This window comes from Stigmatopora nigra, chromosome 6 (assembly GCF_051989575.1).
Source record: "Stigmatopora nigra isolate UIUO_SnigA chromosome 6, RoL_Snig_1.1, whole genome shotgun sequence".
Taxonomy (NCBI): domain Eukaryota; kingdom Metazoa; phylum Chordata; class Actinopteri; order Syngnathiformes; family Syngnathidae; genus Stigmatopora; species Stigmatopora nigra.
The window spans coordinates 3,086,396-3,104,823 of NC_135513.1; the positions used below are offsets into that span (position 1 = coordinate 3,086,396).

An 18,428-nucleotide genomic window follows, 5' to 3' on the forward strand; every position below is an offset into this window, starting at 1 on the left:
TCTTTAGTTTCTAAACAGATGCATTATTACATTATTGTGCGTAGAGTATTAGTTATTTTTGTGTGTCACAGCAATTTTCCGAAGCTGCTCAGCTCTATGAAAAAGGACAGTGTTATGACAAAGCAGCATCAGTTTATATTCGCTGCAAAAACTGGTGAGACAAGGCACTAAAACAAGAAATCGCAAACCTTTAGTATTCATGTTTGTAATAATGAAACTTTTAGGTCAAAGGTTGGCGAGTTGCTACCCAATGTCACCTCTTCCAAGATCCACCTGCAGTATGCTAAAGCCAAGGAGGCGGATGGCAAGTAGGTTCTTCTTTTCTCCACATAGATCAGAACTAGTTCAAGCAAAGCCTGCTAATGCAATGCTTTCTGTGTTCATCAGTTATAAGGAAGCAGCACAAGCCTATGGTAGCGCTAAAGACTGGGACAATGTAACTCGTGTACTGCTGGATCACCTGAAGAATCCAGAAGGTGCCGTTCGCATTGTCAGAGAGACGCAGAGCATTGAGGGAGCAAAGATGGTAGCCAGGTGAGACAAAGAGGTGGTTAGGTTTATAGTCAACTCGGATTCAGTATGACAGCTTCTCTCACAAAAAAAAACAATACAGGGGTACCTCGACTTACAAGCCTAATTCTTTCCGGGACTCAGCTTGTATGTTGATATTCTCATAACTCGAACGATCGTTTCCCATTGAAATGAACTAAAAACAAATTAATTCTTCCAACCCTCTGTAAAAACACCAAAAACAGGATATTGGATTGGGAAAAATGTTTTATTTGTTCTAATTTGCCATTTATTAACAATGTAACACATACCTAGTGGTTTAATATTACTAAAATGTGTTTAATAGTACTAAATTTATACGAATTTCGAATGCGGGAGAGAGAGAGAGAGAGAGAGGAGAGAGAGAGAGAGAGAGAGAGAGAGAGAGAGAGAGAGAGAGAGAGAGAGAGAGAGAGAGAGAGAGAAAGAGAGAGAGAGTGAGAGATGGACAGAGAGATGGACAGAGAGATGGACAGAGAGAAGAGGGAGTGCGTTAATTTGTTTCAACCCTCTGAAAAAAAAAACCAAAACAGGATATTGGATTGGAAAAAATGTTATATTTATTCTAATTCGCCATCTATTAACAGAGTAACAAATAACTAGTAATTATGATGTTTAATAGTACTAAAACTAGACGGATTCCGCGGCGGGTAGAGAAAGAGAGACAGAGAGAGAAAGGGAGAGAGTCTTTTTGCACGGCCACGCGCCCGTAACAACATAAACAAATTTAAATGAACTTGAATTACAATATAGACACCCTCAAAAATGGTGCTCGGATGTTTGGTCACCGGTCTTTTGGTCGCCAGTCTTTTGGTCCCCGTTGGTCGCTGGTCAAATGGTGACAGAGAGTTTACTGTTGAAGCCAGCTCTCAAAATTATATTCATGAGAGATAGTTTAATATCTGAAAGAGCGAGTTTAATATCTAAGAGACAGAGTTTAATATCTGAGAGAGAGAGTTTAATATCTAAGTACTGTTTAATATCTAAGTACATTTGACCGGCGACCAAAAAATCGGCGACCAAAAGGGACCAAAAGACCGGTTACCAAAAGACTGGTGACCAAACGACCGGTCACGTCAAGAATAAGTTTAATCTAACTTTACACCAAACTTAATTCTATTTTTTTATTAAAATTTGATACCTTTCTTCTCCCGGGTTGGCTGTATTTGCCCCACCTCCAACCTGACTTTCACTGTCGGTGGGCTGTTTGCTTTTGGATTCCCTTCAAAATATTCCAAAAATAATGCACACAATGTCCTCACGATAGAATAACACACGATCCCTTGCCAACGAGAAGTAGTCTTGTATTAGCGATCGCTGCGCCAACGGGAGCTAACAGGCTAAGGGGGAAAAAGAAAAACACTGAAAAAATGCAATGCTCTACCCAGTGCTCGCAGAGACATTACAAAAAGGGAGTTGCAACCACAGACATTACCAAGATGGAGTTGCGACCAGAGACATTACAAAGAGGGAGTTGCGACCAGAGACATTACACGAGGGAGTTGTGGGGAGAGAGCCAGTGCCCCCGATGTTCTTATGATCAGCCAACGAGAAGTGTTATATACTCCTCGTATTAGCGATCAATCCGTATTTTGCGCTGAGTGACGGAAAAAAAACTGGAAAAAAATGCAATGCTCCGCCCAGTGCTCGTAGATATCTGTTATACGCGAAAGAGATGCGTCAAAAAAGTCTAGCGCTAAAATCATAAATAATAATAATAATCGGGCATTGGCCCTGTCGTCATCATCGCCGCGGCATGCGAATTCCAACAAATACCACTCAGAGCTGCCAACAAGGAACGTGGCACCCTACGTTTTTCATCCAGCCGGAGACATTTGACTGCCCCTCACCTCCGACTACCCCCCGGATGAAATAACCCGCGTTCCAGTGGCAACTCTAGCGCTATCTGAGGGCAATCCTCAGGCGCTTGTAGTGCAACAACAACAACAACAACATAAACAACAAAAGCCTACTTGTCATCACACCCAGAAACTGCGCATGACAAAATTGGTAGTGCTTCTCCATGAGGTGCGTTTACTCTGCAAAATGCCTAAATAAGTGATAGTTCCGGATTCTTCATTTGGCATTCGATACTTCGTGTCACCCCCCCTTGAGCGGGTCACTTACCTCTCACTGTCTTTCACTTACCTTCATTCAGCCAGTAGGAGGCAGATCATCACCCAAACATCTATTCATATTACCTCAGAAGGGAATGTGTGTTGTGTTACCGCAAATTTAGAGTTCTGATGGATGTGGGGAAAAAACTGTCCTTTAGCCTATTTGTCTGTGCTTTGTGGGACATATAGCGTCTGCCAGAGGGCAGCAGCTGGAACAGATTGTGATCAGGCTGGTATGGGTCCCCTATAATGTTCCTGGCTCTGCTGATGTAACAAGGGCTGGTAATGTCTTCCAGTGAGGGCAGAGAGCAGCCAACGATCCTCTGGGCAGTTGTTTATCACTTTCTGCATGGCCTTTTCGTCTGCCGCCGTGCTTCCAGCCACCAGGAATTTCAAGGACTGGACCCTGTCTACACATACTCCATTTATGAAGAGTGGGGCCAGATCTGTGCTGTTTGCAAAAGTCCAGGATTATTTCTTTAGTTTTCATGCGTTTCAGTGTGAGACTGTTCACCGAGCACCACAAAGACAGTTTGTGGACCTCATCTCTGTTGGCCGACCATCCCCTCCTGAGATGAGTCCGACCACAGTGGTGTCATCAGCAAATTTAATGATGGGGTTGGACTGGTGGGTTGGTGTAAAGTCATGTGTACAGGGAGTACAGAAGAGGACTCCGTACACAACCTTAAGGGGAGCCAGTGCTCAGTGTAATGGAAGAAGCGAGGTGGGGACCAAGTCTAACAGTTTGTGGTCGGTTGGCCAAGAAGGTCTTTATCCAGCAGCAGATGGAAGAGGATAGTCCAAGGTGGGAGAGTTTGTCAGTCAGAATGTCCGGTTTTATGGTGTTAAAGGCTGAGCTATAGTCAATGAAAAGCATCCTCACGTAATTCCCACGGTGTTCCAGGTGGCTCAGTGCTGTATGTAGAGCAATGGCGATAGCATGCTCAGTGGACCTGTATGCTCTATAAGCAAACTGGTGAGGGTCAACTGAGGGAGGGATTATATTCCTGATATGGTGGGCTACCAACTTTTCAAAGCACTTCATGATCACAGGCGTGAGTGCAACATGCCTATAATCATTTATGCTGTAAACAGCCTTTCATGTCTTGGCCACCTGGCTTTCTCGTATCTCGAATTTTTTCTCGTATTTAGAGATAATTATTTGCTTGAAATTTTACTCGTATCTTGAAATAGGTCGTATGATCGTATGTCTAGGTACCACTCTACTTATTTTTGTGCCATTGTAGAAACAATAAATATATATTTTTGTCTTTTAAGGTTTTTCTTGTCATTGAATGACTATGGTTCGGCCATCCACTTCCTGGTTCTCTCCCAATGCAATGATGAAGCCTTTCAGCTAGCACAGCAGCATAGACAGATGGAGGTTTATGCAGACATCATTGGTTTGTCACCCATCAAAGTTTTGGTTGATGTACAATCATTGCTTTTAACAATATTTGTTGTCTCTACTAATTAAGAATGAAACATGTACACAACTGCTGCTGTGTCTCACCAGGTTCTGATGCAACACTGGAAGATTATCAGAGCATCGCTCTTTATTTCGAGGCCGAGAAGAACCACCTGCAAGCTGGCAAATTCTTTCAAAAGTGTGGACAATACAGCAGAGTAAGAGCTCGTCAATATAGTTTCACCTGCACAATATAGGTTAAGCGACACCCTAAAATTCCAGGAATGATTTTTATTGTTACAGATTATAACACAATGAAAAAAAGAGAAATTAAAATAGAAGCTTTGGGCTATAACAGTGATTCCGAACATTTATTTTGTTAAGACAAATATTTAAGCAATAAAAACACTTAAAATGTACTTAATCAGCTTCAATGCAGAATGTATCCCTTACCGTATTTATTCGCATATAAGCCCCATTTGTCGGACAAAAAAAATGATGCCTGAATTGACAGTACGGCTTATATTTGCTTAAAAAGTGCAAGGTGACAAAGACGAAACGCAATAACATCATACCACCATAATGCCATGACCCCATTATGCAAGACAATGCGGGCGATACAGTCATTTATTTCAAAATAGAGAAGAGATAAACCGATAAAATGCTAAACAAAATTAATTTTGACATCTATGAATGAAATTCAACAAAAAAATATAATGTGAAAAGACTCACTTGTGCCTATCACTGCTTGCTCAGGGTGTTGCCATCTTACCTAGCACGCCGCCGTCTTAACTTGTTAAACTTGCTCCGACTGCCCAGATGCCAGTAGATTAGAACTTTATTTCATCCCATATTCGGGAAATTCCCTTGGTTGCAGTAGCAACAAAGACACAAGACATTAAAGACCTAGGTAAAAAATTGAAGCTACACACAAAGTCCACAAGGCGGGGACCTTCTGCAGATTGAGACTTGGATTTAATATGCAGAATCACTCTTTCAAACGGATCCGCACAGTCACTCAGTAGTCTGGAGCTGATCATCTTCGTTGCCTGGATCCTCTTAAGCTGTCCTGTTACCCGATCAGCAGCAGCGGAGAGGCTGGTGGGGGGCTTCCAAGCACACAAGCACATAACTCTTTCGTTGTAGCCCGGCAAGCACCGACAGCTCCTCCATCTGACTGGAGAGAGATCTCACGCTCCCATGACAATGATGGAATGCTCGATCTGGAGCACAGCCTCTTTTCCGGGCACTATAGTCCACTGCTCACAGCTGATCTTGCATGCATGACAACGGTGGCACGGCTGAATGGCTCATAAGATATTTAGCTGACTGACATCTGGCCAACAGCCAACTCGCCGAAAGATCATTTGGCCGAGCGTAGAATTAGCCGAACGATTATTTGGCCGACTGACTATCTAGCCAAAGAACATTTAGCTGACGCGCTCGCCCCGTCCCCGGTCGTGTGTGTGTACAAGTTTTTCAACCTCGGCCCGTGGCCCATATACTGATAACAACACTCATTTAGAATAACAAGTTACATATAACACCATTCATTTAGAATAACAAGTTACAGATAACACCATTCATTTAGAATAACAACTTACAGATAACATTCATTTAGAATAACAAGTTACAGATAACATTCATTTAGAATAACAAGTTACAGATGACAACATTCATTTAGAATAACAAGTTACAGATAACAACATTCATTTAGAATAACAAGTTACAGATAACAGCATTCATTTAGAATAACAAGTTACAGATAACAGCATTCATTTAGAATAGCAAGTTACAGATAACAACTTTCATTTTAAATAACGAGGACATTTATTCACGGCCAAACAAAGTAGTCACAACAGTGAGTATTATAATGACAGAAGAAAAAAAGGAGTTATCACACTTCGCGGAGACAGATATCAAAGGGTGAACTCACGATCTTTCTCGTTACGAACCTGCCCTAGTTCGGGGCACCCGTCACCAGATCACCGGAGCGGCGAGATAACAGCCGTCGGGTTGCTCCTTTCAATGGAGGATGTTGTCGTTGTTCTCCGTCGTCGCTCCTGCAATTGTTGGCTGTTGGGTGCTGGGTTTCGGCACCAAAGTATGATCGATCTGAACTACAACTTTAGGAGCAGGTTAAGAAAGAGTGAGATCAATTTAATAGGAAATAGGTTTATTACCGGACTGCTGGATAGGGGAGAAAGCTCGAAGAGCTGTGAACCACTCACAGTCTGTCGTCCTCGCAATTCTCTCTGAATGAACAGTGGGTCAGTCTTTATATAGGAAGACAGGGTAATATTTCTCAGACAGTGATATAGGTCAGAGTTTATGTAAACAAAACTTTGGGCTAATATGGTTAGACATTTGCAGGTTTAAGTTGTATGCAAACACGATATTTTTATAGCTCACACAAACTGCCGCGGCCTATCTTATATTGCGCGATTCGAACAAACAGTTCCAAAGCGAGTTGGCCACATCGCACAATACAAGGAAACAATTGCAAACCCTGTTAGCCAGCCTATGTTACATTTCACGAGTTGAACAAACAATTACAAGGCCAGCTAGTTAGCCTATCCTACATTCCACTGTCTTAACAAACAATTCTAAAACCATTTTGGCCACATGAACAAACAATTATTAAGCCAGTTGGCAGGTGTATCCCACAGATCACACAATTCGTGAAGACTTTCTGGATGTTTTTTTTTCTACTGAGACAGAAAGTTCTTGAAATGTATCCAGCATTTATTTGATTTTTGCTGTTGCAATGCTTACTGCTTCCTCCTTCTCTGGGTTCTTGTTTTATTCCCGCATATTTTTGAGTGTTCCATTAACTCTATAATTTGTTTTTATGTCCCTTGACCAACTCAACATTATCCTCCATGCTGACCACTTCCTTTCATTCGTGATTGTAATTTTCTTGGGAGGCATGATGATAAAAACAGAAGCTGCTGCTTTATCCACAGATAAAACATGAATGGCGGTCAAAGCTTCTTAAGAAAGAAATCCTGAAACCTGGGTAGTAATTGTTGTGAGACAGCCAACGAAAGCCCAGCTGAGTGTAGCGAGGTCCTAAAGTAAGAATCAAAGCATCTGCGACAGTATTTTCAAAATAAAATATTGGTTAAGGAAATGCATTGAGTTTTGGGGGATTTCGTAAATTGGATCTTTTTCGTATGTCGAGGCACTGCATATAAAAAGCTTTCGTAACCTGAACATTTTGTACCTAGAGGTATTCGTAAGTAGAGGTATGACTATTTAAATTTTGTTAGAATGAAAAAAAAAAAACAACACAGTTTAACCTCGAGGTACAACAGGTACCTCATGTCCTGCAGTGGATGAACATATAATTATCCTGAATTTTCATTTAGTAAATTGCCTGCGAGAATCACTAGCTGTTACCAAAGTTTTGTCTCCCTCAGGCTTTGAAGCACTTCCTGAAATGTCCTAACAGTGAAGACAGTCTGGCTTTAGACATGGCTATTGAGACAGTGAGTTCTAACCATGTTCAGTCCCAAATCACTGATAACAAAAGTTGAGAATTCATGTACTTGATGTGTTTTTTTTGCCTACAGGTGGGCCAAGCAAAGGACACATCTCTGACTAATTTACTTATCGAATATCTTATGGGTGAGAGTGATGGCATCCCAAAGGTAATGATTACACAAATATTATTTCCTTCATTAATTTAACTTTAATAGTCCTAGCGAAAATTGTTTATATACAATGGCAAGAAAATTTATGTGAACACCTTACTGGACTTCTGGGTAATTGGTCATAAAATGTGCTCTGGTTTTAACTTGTCACAAATACAATCATATATTCTTCTAAAGTAATACTTCACCAAAAAGTATTAACCAAATCCCAAAAGGCTCAAATAACTTCTGGCAATTGTATATCTACAGTGTTGCAATATGAGCGCTGATACAAATAAAGCTCAGTTTTTGATTGCTGCAATTATATAGAAATTATAGTGCAGTTACAAAAACAACTAGCTGCCAGTTCAGATTAGAAACATTTCAATTATCTCTGCCTCTACGGTCTGCATTTGTGAAATTGAAATGCTTTAATACACATGTTTGTCTTAAAAATGTTTTATTTGTACAATACAGGATGCCAAGTACCTTTTCCGTCTCTACATGGCACTACAGCAATACAGGGAGGCTGCTCGCACTGCCATTATCATTGCTAGGGAAGAGCAGAATGCTGGTATGAGCGCTTAAACCAGGGGTGGCGAACATTTGACTCAGGACACGCATGTGGCTACCGGCCAAAATACATGCGGCTCTTTGTTTCTTGACATATTTTTTATATACTGTGGCTCTTTGCCTCGTTTTCTCTTATTTTCCTTCTCTATTAAAATACGCTCAAATTCTTAATGCCCCGTTAAAAACAAATAATAAATTGTATTTCAAAAATAATTTGGAAGATTAGATTTTCCTGTCCGCTACCCCTGGCTTATACCCTAATACATGTGTCAAAGTGGCGGCCCAGAGGCCAAATATGGCCCGTCGCATCATTTTGTGTGGCCCGGGAAAGTAAATATTGAGTGCCGACTTTCTGTTTTAGGATCAAATTAAAATCAAGAGTATTGGTGTGTATTACATTTTCTGATTTTCCCCATTTTAAATCAATAATTTAATTTTTTTAAAGTATTTTTTTGCTATGTTTCTAGTAAAATAATCATTTTGTAAAATCTAAAGACATATTAAAAAAGCTAAAATAAACATGGTTTTAGATGTAAAAAAAAAAGAATATTCAGGGCTTTTAATCCAGTTCTTTGAATCCATTTATGAAAAAATAATCTCAATATTATATCTTAAATGGTCCGGCCCTCATGAAATCGAGTTGACGTTAACGAGGCCCGCGAACCAACCCGAGTCTGATACCCTTGCCCTAAAAGCAGTTTACCTCATCTCATATACTAAGACGTGACAAAGCAAACCTTCTCATCAATTGGTTCTGAATTTTTTGTGTTCTCTCTACCAGGTAACTATCGCAGCTCCCACAATGTGCTGTTCAGCATGTACACTCAGCTGCAAGCCCATAAGATTAAAATTCCTGCAGAAATGGCGACAAACTTGATGATCCTTCATTCCTACCTGTTGGGAAAAGTCAGTAATGATAAACACTACATGTGTCTGAGCATTGACAACTGCAATTATTCTTAATAGGATAATAATGCTGTGTTGACTGTTTTATTGTTTCAAAAATATGTTTCTAAACAGATCCATATCAAGAGAAGAGACCACCTAAAAGGGGCACGTATGCTCATTCGTGTCAGCAAAAACATCAGCAAGTTTCCTGCACGTGAGTCATCCCACATGTTGTACCATTTCCACAACTGCCAAATGGCAACAATCATATTTCGTCGTGGGTAAAAATAATTTTGATCTTGTGTGACCCTTTTTCCTATTGTCTTTTACCAGTGACGCATACAAAAATATAGCTCAATATTATCTTTTTTTCCAGTTGTCTTCAAATAGTTTATTAAAAAAAAAAAAAGAAATAATGAAAAACAAACAGCCAATCAACTATTACACACGTTTTCATTTGGGGACATTACTAACACACCTTGAAACAAATGATGAGAATGCCCATGTGGCTTTGAAAACAAGTGAGCACGCTACTTTACTTTCAAAATAATTAAATGATATCTTTGCCCAAGGACACCACGCGAGTGGTAACCACTATGAATAAAAATATATTTAAGATTGAGAATACCCTATTGGTCAGAGTCAGGATCTCAAACTGTAAATTTGTGCCCCCCAAAAAATTAACCAGGATTATGAGGGATTATGCTGTAGATAATGCCGTTAAATTCGGGGCATTTCAATCAAGTGGAGATGAACTATTTTCACTGAGTACAGTACTTAAAGAATTTACAATGGTTTCTATGTGTAGATTATATTTAGATATTAATACCTTACAATCTTTTCATATCCCTATAAATGTAAAATTTAACAAATACACTTCTCAATACAATGTACTTGTGTACTTGTATTTTTGAATATGCGTAAAAACGTAGTATGGTAGGAATAATGGGGTGATCCTACTTTGCAGGTTTTCAATTAGCATGGCCATGTCTGCTCTACATTATCTGGGAAATTTGAGGAATTACTGTGATATTACGCCCCACCCTTCCAACAAAAATCACAATACCGTATTGGTCCGAATACAAGACGGTGTTTTTGCATTGAAATAAGACTGAAAAATATCGGTCGTATTAAATTCGGGGTCGAAACATTATACCCATTCACAACACTAAATGGCGCTAGATATCTTTAAGCGAATGCTGAACACTATGATGTAATGCAGTTAGTGCAAATTAGTTATTTTATCACAATAGAATGGTTCATTTACAAAACCCAGAAGCCATTCAATTAACAATGTGATTGCATTTAATTTACACATGTTAAATGTTCAGACCAGATTTAGTTGATTTGTTGGACTTTTTTTATTTTTTCACAAATTTTTGTAGTCGAGAAGGAGCTCTGTGATGGAAGATTTTGTGAACCAAGATAGCATAAGCATATTTTACTGGATTGTCCTAGTTCAAGCATTTGTGTGTTTTTTTTTAAATATCTGACAGTGATGACATGATTAGATTTTCTCTCCAATATATTCAGAGCTTGCTTATAATGTAACTGCTCGAATATCGTGGATAATGTACATAGACCAGAGTTAGCCGCGATAATCAGAAAACCGCAAATTAAGATCACCTTTATTATTACTACATAACATACTACACTAATCCCTCGAATATCGTGGATAATGTAGACCACACATGCCCGCAATAATAAGAAAATCGCAAAGTAGGATCATCCCTATTATTACTACATACCATACTACATGTTTTTGCGCCTATGCAAAAATACGCAAGCACAATTATCATGAATTGTATTTATTAAATACTAGTTATAAGCATATGCAAAGACTGTAATGTATTAATATCTAAATACAATCTATTTAAAAAAAATAGTTTAAATACTGTACTCAGTTCCAGTCTGCCTGCACACGGTTCTTCACTTCCTTTCCACATTCTTCATCAGTCTGTACTGTTGACTCTAAGAACTTGAAGCCCTCTACTTTCTTTACATATACTCCTTGTAACTTTAGTATTCCTCCTGGGATCTTGTCATTTACACATACACATAGGTATATTCTCTTCTACTCTTGCTCAGCTCCATACCTGTATTTTATGGAGCAGACCCCCACTTCTCTAAGTTCTCCTCTACCTGCTCCCAAGTTTTAAAGTAGATCACAATATAATTTGCAACAATATTCCAAGGAGCTTCCTGTTTGACCTGATCTGTCAGTTCATCCATCACCCTTGCTAACATAAAGGGGCTCAGAACTAAGCCCCTGGTGCAATTCCACCTGAACAAACTCTTCTGTCACTCCCAATACAACTGTCGTGAACTATACTCAGACATATGTCTCTGCTACTCCAGACTTTCTCATCCAGTACCACAGTTCTTCTCTAGGCACCCTCTACTGTCATAAGCTTTAACACGCTGTCTTCTTTTTTAGAATTGTATTCTGGCTTGGGTGCTTTAAACATGCATGAATGTGTTGATAAAGCAAACATGGTAAATGCATTAGCATCAACTCTAGCAAGTGAAGGGAATGTGATTTTCCCCTACTGAATCCTAGCATTTAAAGGGAAGGACCATTTTTAAAAAAGAATTTAGTCTAAAAATTTTGTAAAATCAGTCGTACCAATTTGTCGGTTATGTTAACAACAGTCTTTACTTTCACCCAACCCAATAATATGTTAATCATTTATACTTTGAGTTTTGAGCACCTTTAAACATCCATGTGTGTTTATGGAATTGAGAAGGAAAAATCTTTCCATAAAGTCTCAATATGTCTTGTGCTGCTACAGATGTTGTGCCTATTCTGACATCGGCTGTGATTGAATGTCACCGAGCTGGGTTGAAGAACTCTGCTTTTGGCTTTGCCGCCATGCTAATGCGCCCAGAGTACCGAAACGAGATACACCAAAACTACAGGAAGAAAATCGAGGCTATGGTTCGGTGAGCAGCTTTAAACCAAACCTTGTCAACGTGTGAAATAACTTCATGTGCTGCACACACATTGCTCAAAAGACAGGTGACTCCAATTTAGAACAAAGTAAAAAACCATTGTAATTCTTACACTATTCACCTATTTTGGAGATGATACCATCAAATTATTGCTGAAAGTCTGCATTGAAAATATACATAGATATTTGTTTTAAATCTGTTGCAGTGGTTTTAAGACCCAAAACAATTAGAATTGTAAATATTGCACAATATAAGATATGGCACATTATTATTGCACACCCCAAAGTTATTGCACAGAAAAGATTGTGTTGTGCTAATGCAAGTTCAGAGTCTTGATGGCTGTGGGGAAAAAAACTGTCCCTAAGTCTATTTTTCTGTGCTTTGTGAGACCTGTAGCGTCTGCCAGCGTGCAGCAGCTGAAACAGGGTGTGACGAGGGTGGTCTGGGTGCCAAACAATGTTCGCAGCTAATATAATAATAATATTTGGTTGTCATATTTTCTCACAAGTAAGCCACACCCGCGTATGAAAATTGCCTTAAAATTGTTGAATTTTACAATTTCTCTCGTATAAGCCGCGCCTAGATTCACAATTTTCACCTCCATATAGTTTTAATAGGGAGTACAAATGTTTTATTTTAAAGGGAAAATCTTAGGAAAAATCATTGAATGTGGTATTTCTGAGATACTGTATGAATCAAAATCACATTCTTAGGGTCAATATCATAAAGAAGTTAATAATTCATCCAGTAATGGCTGTTTTCTCACTGCAAAACAGAAAACAACCAACAAATAGTAAATGTTAATTTGCCGAAACCTACTGGTGAAAAATAGCAAGGCTATTAGTCTTGTGCGCATATAAGCCATACCCAGATTCAGTTTTAATTTTTTTAGTTTCAAATGCAGCATATATGTGAGAAAATATGGTAATTAAAATACTTGTTGTGCTTTTACATCTTACACATTTTACATGTGTCAGAGTTATTCAGTAAATATTGCTAACTTCTAGCAAAGAGTGAGTGAATAGATTTGCTTTTAATGAGAATACTATAATAATAGGGGTGATCCTACTTCACGGATTTTCGATTGTCGCGGCCATGTCTGGTCTACATTATCCGCAATGATAGAGGGATTACTGAACAGATAAAGTACATGACACAAAGACTTCACTTGGTCCTTTTAGTGGGCAAGCTCGGTGTTGTCCTGAAGCTCATAATTGCTCATACCTCATAATTGCTAATTTTGGCTGAGTTATAGTTCTTTTGCTTTTATACTCTGTGCGCCAGTCTATTGCTAACTCTGCTGCTAAATGATTGGCTGTTTTTCACCATCTTCTTCGTCCAGTGGACGTTGGTCTGGAACTCGTGTTCGTGTCGGATCAGTGGCCCCGTATTTTGTTGTGTTTGGCTGGTGAAAATGCAGTTTATATTTATCTGAAGTTTTTATTATTGTTGACAAAAATCATTTTACGATAAATACCATTAGTGTTTTATTGCCTAGGACTAGTCTGCATAATGACTACGAGTATGTAATTGAAACTATTTTTCAATTAATATAATTGAATGTGTTATAATAATCAAACCTTAAAATAAGAATGGGTGAATTTCATTTTTGGCTTACAGCAATGAACTATTTTACATTGTTTACAACTTGTTATTCCAAACTTATCTGGCTCATCTTTCTATGTCGTTTAAGTAAAAACATTTGGTTCAAATTTTCCAGAAAAATCCAAATATTCAATTAGAAAGATTATTTACTAATCTCTCACAACATGACTTGAACTCTGTTAGGCGGCCAGATACTTCAGAGTTGGAAGAGGAAACAACCCCATGTCCGTACTGTGGCTTCCAGCTTCCACAGAATGAATTGCTGTGCATCTCTTGCAAGAATAACTTGCCCTATTGCATTGCCACTGTGAGTGTCCTCACATTAACTTTAATATATGGAAAGTTCCTTGACCAAAGTCAGACCATAATGTCTTTTGTCTTTCTTAATCACCACAATTACAGGGTCGTCATATGTTAAAAGAAGACTGGTCTGTGTGTCCTCATTGCGAATTTCCTGCACTCTACTCGCAGTTCATTTTGTAAGTGACTATACAAACATTGCTATTTGGAGAACTGTCTTTCATTTCCACCACAAATAATTTGACAAGGGCGATATTAAATGAAGCAATTATCATTTTTATCTTTTTGCCATATTGATTGGAAGATACATCTTTCAAATAACGCATTGTAACAGGCTGACTCTTCTCTCTTCGGTGAATGATTTTAGGTTACTAGAGACAGACCCGGTTTGTCCCATGTGCTCAGAGAATCTAAATGCCCAGGAGGTGAAAAAGATCAAAGATTGTTCCAAATACTTACAACCTGATCAAGTCGACCAATGAAGGTGAATATCAAACAGTGTGGAATCACAGAAAGAGAGGCATTTCTCCCATTTGGGATGACTCTGATTACTAAAACGAAGAATCGTACTTGTATATTTATTGGAACAACTCAAAACACAACTGAAAGATGGTAAGCCATGATACATTGGTCTATGAAGATTGTTACAAATACATGAATGCAATTCTATGTAAGGTCTGAAATGTACTTAGAGTACAATACTGTATGTGTGAGAAACGTTGGCTCATCTTGCGCAGAAGAGAAACACATTTGTAGTTTTTTTATATGCAAATGAGTGACTTGAGATACGAAAAAGATCCAAGTTACGAAATCCCGAAAAGTAAATCCATTTCCTTCTCCGTTATTTGATTTTGATATACTGTCGCGGATGCATTGATTCTCACTTTAGAACAGGGGTTGGGAACCTTTTTGACTGAGAGCCATATAAAAAAAAATCAGATTTTTTAAATGTTATTTCTTGAGAGCCATTCTATGAATTGAAAAGTAAAAATAAATGAAAATGTCATTATTTTTTGTCATTTCTCCACTTTTAGAGTACAAAAAGTCTGAATTCTTTTGACAACATTGGTAATCTGTTGCTAACAAGTCAGTCATCAATGATATTATGCATGCAGAAGGGTAATAAAACACAATTATGATTAAAGTGGTGGTAGAGGTAGTGTCAATGCCACAGTGACGCTCCTATTAGTGTGTTCGGGACTCAGCTCTCTTACCAGTGATTTCCATATTTTACCTCACAGGTTAGTGGAGAGCCGTATGCGCCGTAGCCGGTCTACTTGCCGAAAGACATTTAGCCGACTGACATCTGGCCGACAGCCAACTCACCGAAAGACCATCTGGCCGAACGTAGAATTAGCCGAACGACTATTTTGCCGACCGACTATCTAGCCGAAGAACATTTAGCCCCCGCGCTCGCCCCGCCCCTGGTCTTGTGTGTGTACAAGTTTTTCAACCTCGGCCCACGGGCCATATACGGCCCGTTACTGATTACAATATTCATTTAGAATAACAAGTTACAGATAAAAACAAAGGAGTTATAACAGTAAATACTGTAATTTACACCAGAATAGAACACATTGAAATTAATCTTTGAATTAAGGTTCTCAGCAAATCATTTTGAATATATATTTCCTAAAATATTGGGAAATTATTTAAAATTAAAATACATTCAACAGGTATATCTTTCTGCGTATCTCGAACTCCAAAGAGCTATCAATTAAACACTACAAATTTTCTGGAGTATGATTGAATTGATGATGGAAATCACTACCCTGGACTCAGTTTAAACTTCCAAAGAGCTCCAGTATCTGTATTTAATCATTAAATTCCGCGTGATTTTAGCACATTATAAATATTATAAATATACAAAATATTCCTGAATACTCTTGTCATGGGAAGAGTATTCAGGAATATTTTTATTAAGCAGCAGCACCATATTTGTACTTGTACTAGTTGTTTAATTGATAATTCTTTAGAGTTATCAATTATATATCTAATTATATATACCTGTTGAATATATTTTAATTTTAAATAATTTCCCAATATTTTAGGAAATATATATTCAAAATGATTTGCTGAGAACCTTAACTCATAGATTAACCTGAATTTGTTCTATTCTGGTGTAAATTACAGTATCTACTGGCTGGCTTGCTTCCTTTGGTTGAATGCTGAAGAGGATTAAATCACTCTCCAAGTAAAAAAACACTTTCTTTACCTGACCATTGACCAAAGAAAAAATATTTAAACGAAATGGGTTCTATTTGGTGACATTAGCCCTGGTCAGACAAAGGAAAGGAAAATGGACATGCATGAAAACACCAAATTTACTGCCCTCATTGCAAGTGTTCTGAAAACCTCCTTCACCAAGAGGGCCAAAGAGCAGGCCTGTAGGGAGAGAGAACCCAATTCAGAAGCTGACAAACATCATACTTAGAGGTAAAGCAACCCCAAGAGAGAGCTGGAACCAGATGTGCATTTCGACATGTCTGAACTGCAGCTGAACAAGTGAGAGAGGTTGTCTGGAAAGCAATGGCTTGCTCTGCTCCAGGAGCTATTGGGACTTTAAAAAAGTTAATTTAAAAAAGACCTGTCCCAAACTCCTGCAGCATTTGTGGAAAATTCTGCGTGTTCTAGAGAAGAGGGAAGATTCCAGAGAACTGGGAAATGGGGAAAGGACGAACAATCCACCAAGCTAGAACAGTTTTGTATCATCTCATTGTTGAGTGTTGAGGCTATGGTCTTCTTGACTACTATTTCCAGACGGCTGAGCTCCTAGCTGCTAAAGAACACCTAGATCAATACACCAATTCAGAAGGGTGGCAACTTTTTTTAGCAGAGATTTCACAATTATATTTTAATGTAATTTGGTGGTGTGCCGCTGGGGCCTTCAAGGCCTTCTCTGCTGGCCTAAGAAATATCTGAATCACAGACATGTTAATTATATTTTGTCCACGAATGCTTATTATATAATTCCAAATTGTCTGTCAGCATCCTTTCATTGCTTGCCCCCTGGTTGCACTGCTTCTAGATGTGTTTTCAATGAAAACACTGGTTTTCATATTGAAGCATTTAACCAATCACATTTCAGCCATTATTTGTTACCAGGAAATCTGCCTCAAGGCATTCACAATTGGTTCTGCAGGCTCTGCTGCATTAAACAAGCGTCGATAATACTGCTGCTTCAACCAATCAGAATTTGTTTTGGTGACACCAAGGCCTTCTTGCAGGCGTAGGGATACGTCATTTCCTGCTCGCAGGCGTAGGGATATGTCAACGCTTTCACCAACTATGATTGGCTAGTGATAGAGTGGACTAGCCAGATCTACCGAACTATCTGGAGCGAGCTGCACAAACAAATATATTGTTGTGTTGATTTAATAGCGGTTTTGTCAACCCGCAATGGCTGAAGAAGGAGGAGAAGAAATGGATTTGTTTGCAGATTTACTGTCAAAGCCATTTTCAAGACACAGTGCCGTGGAAGTCTTGCGAGATTTTAGACAGGTTCTCAATTGTAAGCTGTAGGGGCTCAGTATTCTCTCATCTCATTTTTTGAATTGCTTTATCTTCATTATAGTCGCGGGGGTATGGGGCCTATCCCAGCTGACTCTGGCCCAGAGGTGGGGGACGCCCTGAATTGGTTGCCAGCCAATCGCAGGGCACAAGGAGATGGAAAACCATGCACACTCACACCCATACCTAGGGGCAATTTAGAGTGTTTGATTAGCCTGCCATGCATGTTTTTGGAATATGGGGGGAAACTGGACTACCCGGAGGAAACCCATACACGCCCGGGGAGAATATGCAAACTCCACAAGGTGGACGTGACCTGGATTTGAAACCAGGACCCCAGAGATGTGGGGCCGACGCGCTAACCACCTGTGTCACCGGGCCACCAGGCTCAGTATTTTATTTATTAATTCAACTGGTCGTCTGTTGATTCACAACGTAACCAGATTGGTTGCATTTAAACTGCATCATCTTCAATGCATTGATAAAGCTAAATCTGTTCAACTATCCTTGGGCAAACATTGTGTGTGGATGGAAAATGTTAATGTTTCTTGTGATATGTGTGTGCATCAAAAGTGTGAATGTTTTTCTATCTAGACTTATCTAGCCCAGTAGAAACAGGCTGCAAGCACACGATGCCGCCGGATCACCGGCCGGCCAGTTGGGAAATTAAACTTTCACTTTGCTCCTCTGTGCCGCCCAACCGTCCATTAGCCGTCCAGAAAGCTTTATTTTGGAGAAAGTTTAACATCTGGCCAGACTTTCCGTATCTGACTGCCTCCGTGCATAAGCCGTACCCTTAAAATTGCCTTAAAATTGTTGACTTTTACGATTTCTCTTGTATAAGACGCACCCTTGGTCACAATTTTCAGGCGTACAAATGTGTTACTGTTA

At 39.1% G+C, this 18,428-nt stretch overlaps 1 protein-coding gene across 5 annotated transcripts in view; it reads left to right on the forward strand.

Annotated features, from left to right (window-relative positions):
• Positions 1-18,428, forward strand: part of wdr19 (WD repeat domain 19) — a 48,664-nt gene that overhangs the window by 14,688 nt on the left and 15,548 nt on the right. For all 5 annotated transcript variants that reach the window (XR_013326563.1, XM_077718157.1, XM_077718156.1 and 2 more), the window contains 14 exons: positions 72-154; positions 225-308; positions 388-534; positions 3,945-4,069; positions 4,183-4,292; positions 7,497-7,565; positions 7,650-7,727; positions 8,187-8,283; positions 9,064-9,188; positions 9,303-9,384; positions 11,963-12,113; positions 13,911-14,034; positions 14,130-14,206; positions 14,395-14,511. Coding sequence is in view for 4 of the 5 variants with exons in the window: in XM_077718157.1 (XP_077574283.1) it covers positions 72-154; positions 225-308; positions 388-534; positions 3,945-4,069; positions 4,183-4,292; positions 7,497-7,565; positions 7,650-7,727; positions 8,187-8,283; positions 9,064-9,188; positions 9,303-9,384; positions 11,963-12,113; positions 13,911-14,034; positions 14,130-14,206; positions 14,395-14,509 (1,467 nt within the window). In the remaining variant the exon portion in view is untranslated. The remainder of the gene's footprint in view (positions 1-71; positions 155-224; positions 309-387; positions 535-3,944; positions 4,070-4,182; positions 4,293-7,496; positions 7,566-7,649; positions 7,728-8,186; positions 8,284-9,063; positions 9,189-9,302; positions 9,385-11,962; positions 12,114-13,910; positions 14,035-14,129; positions 14,207-14,394; positions 14,512-18,428) is intronic.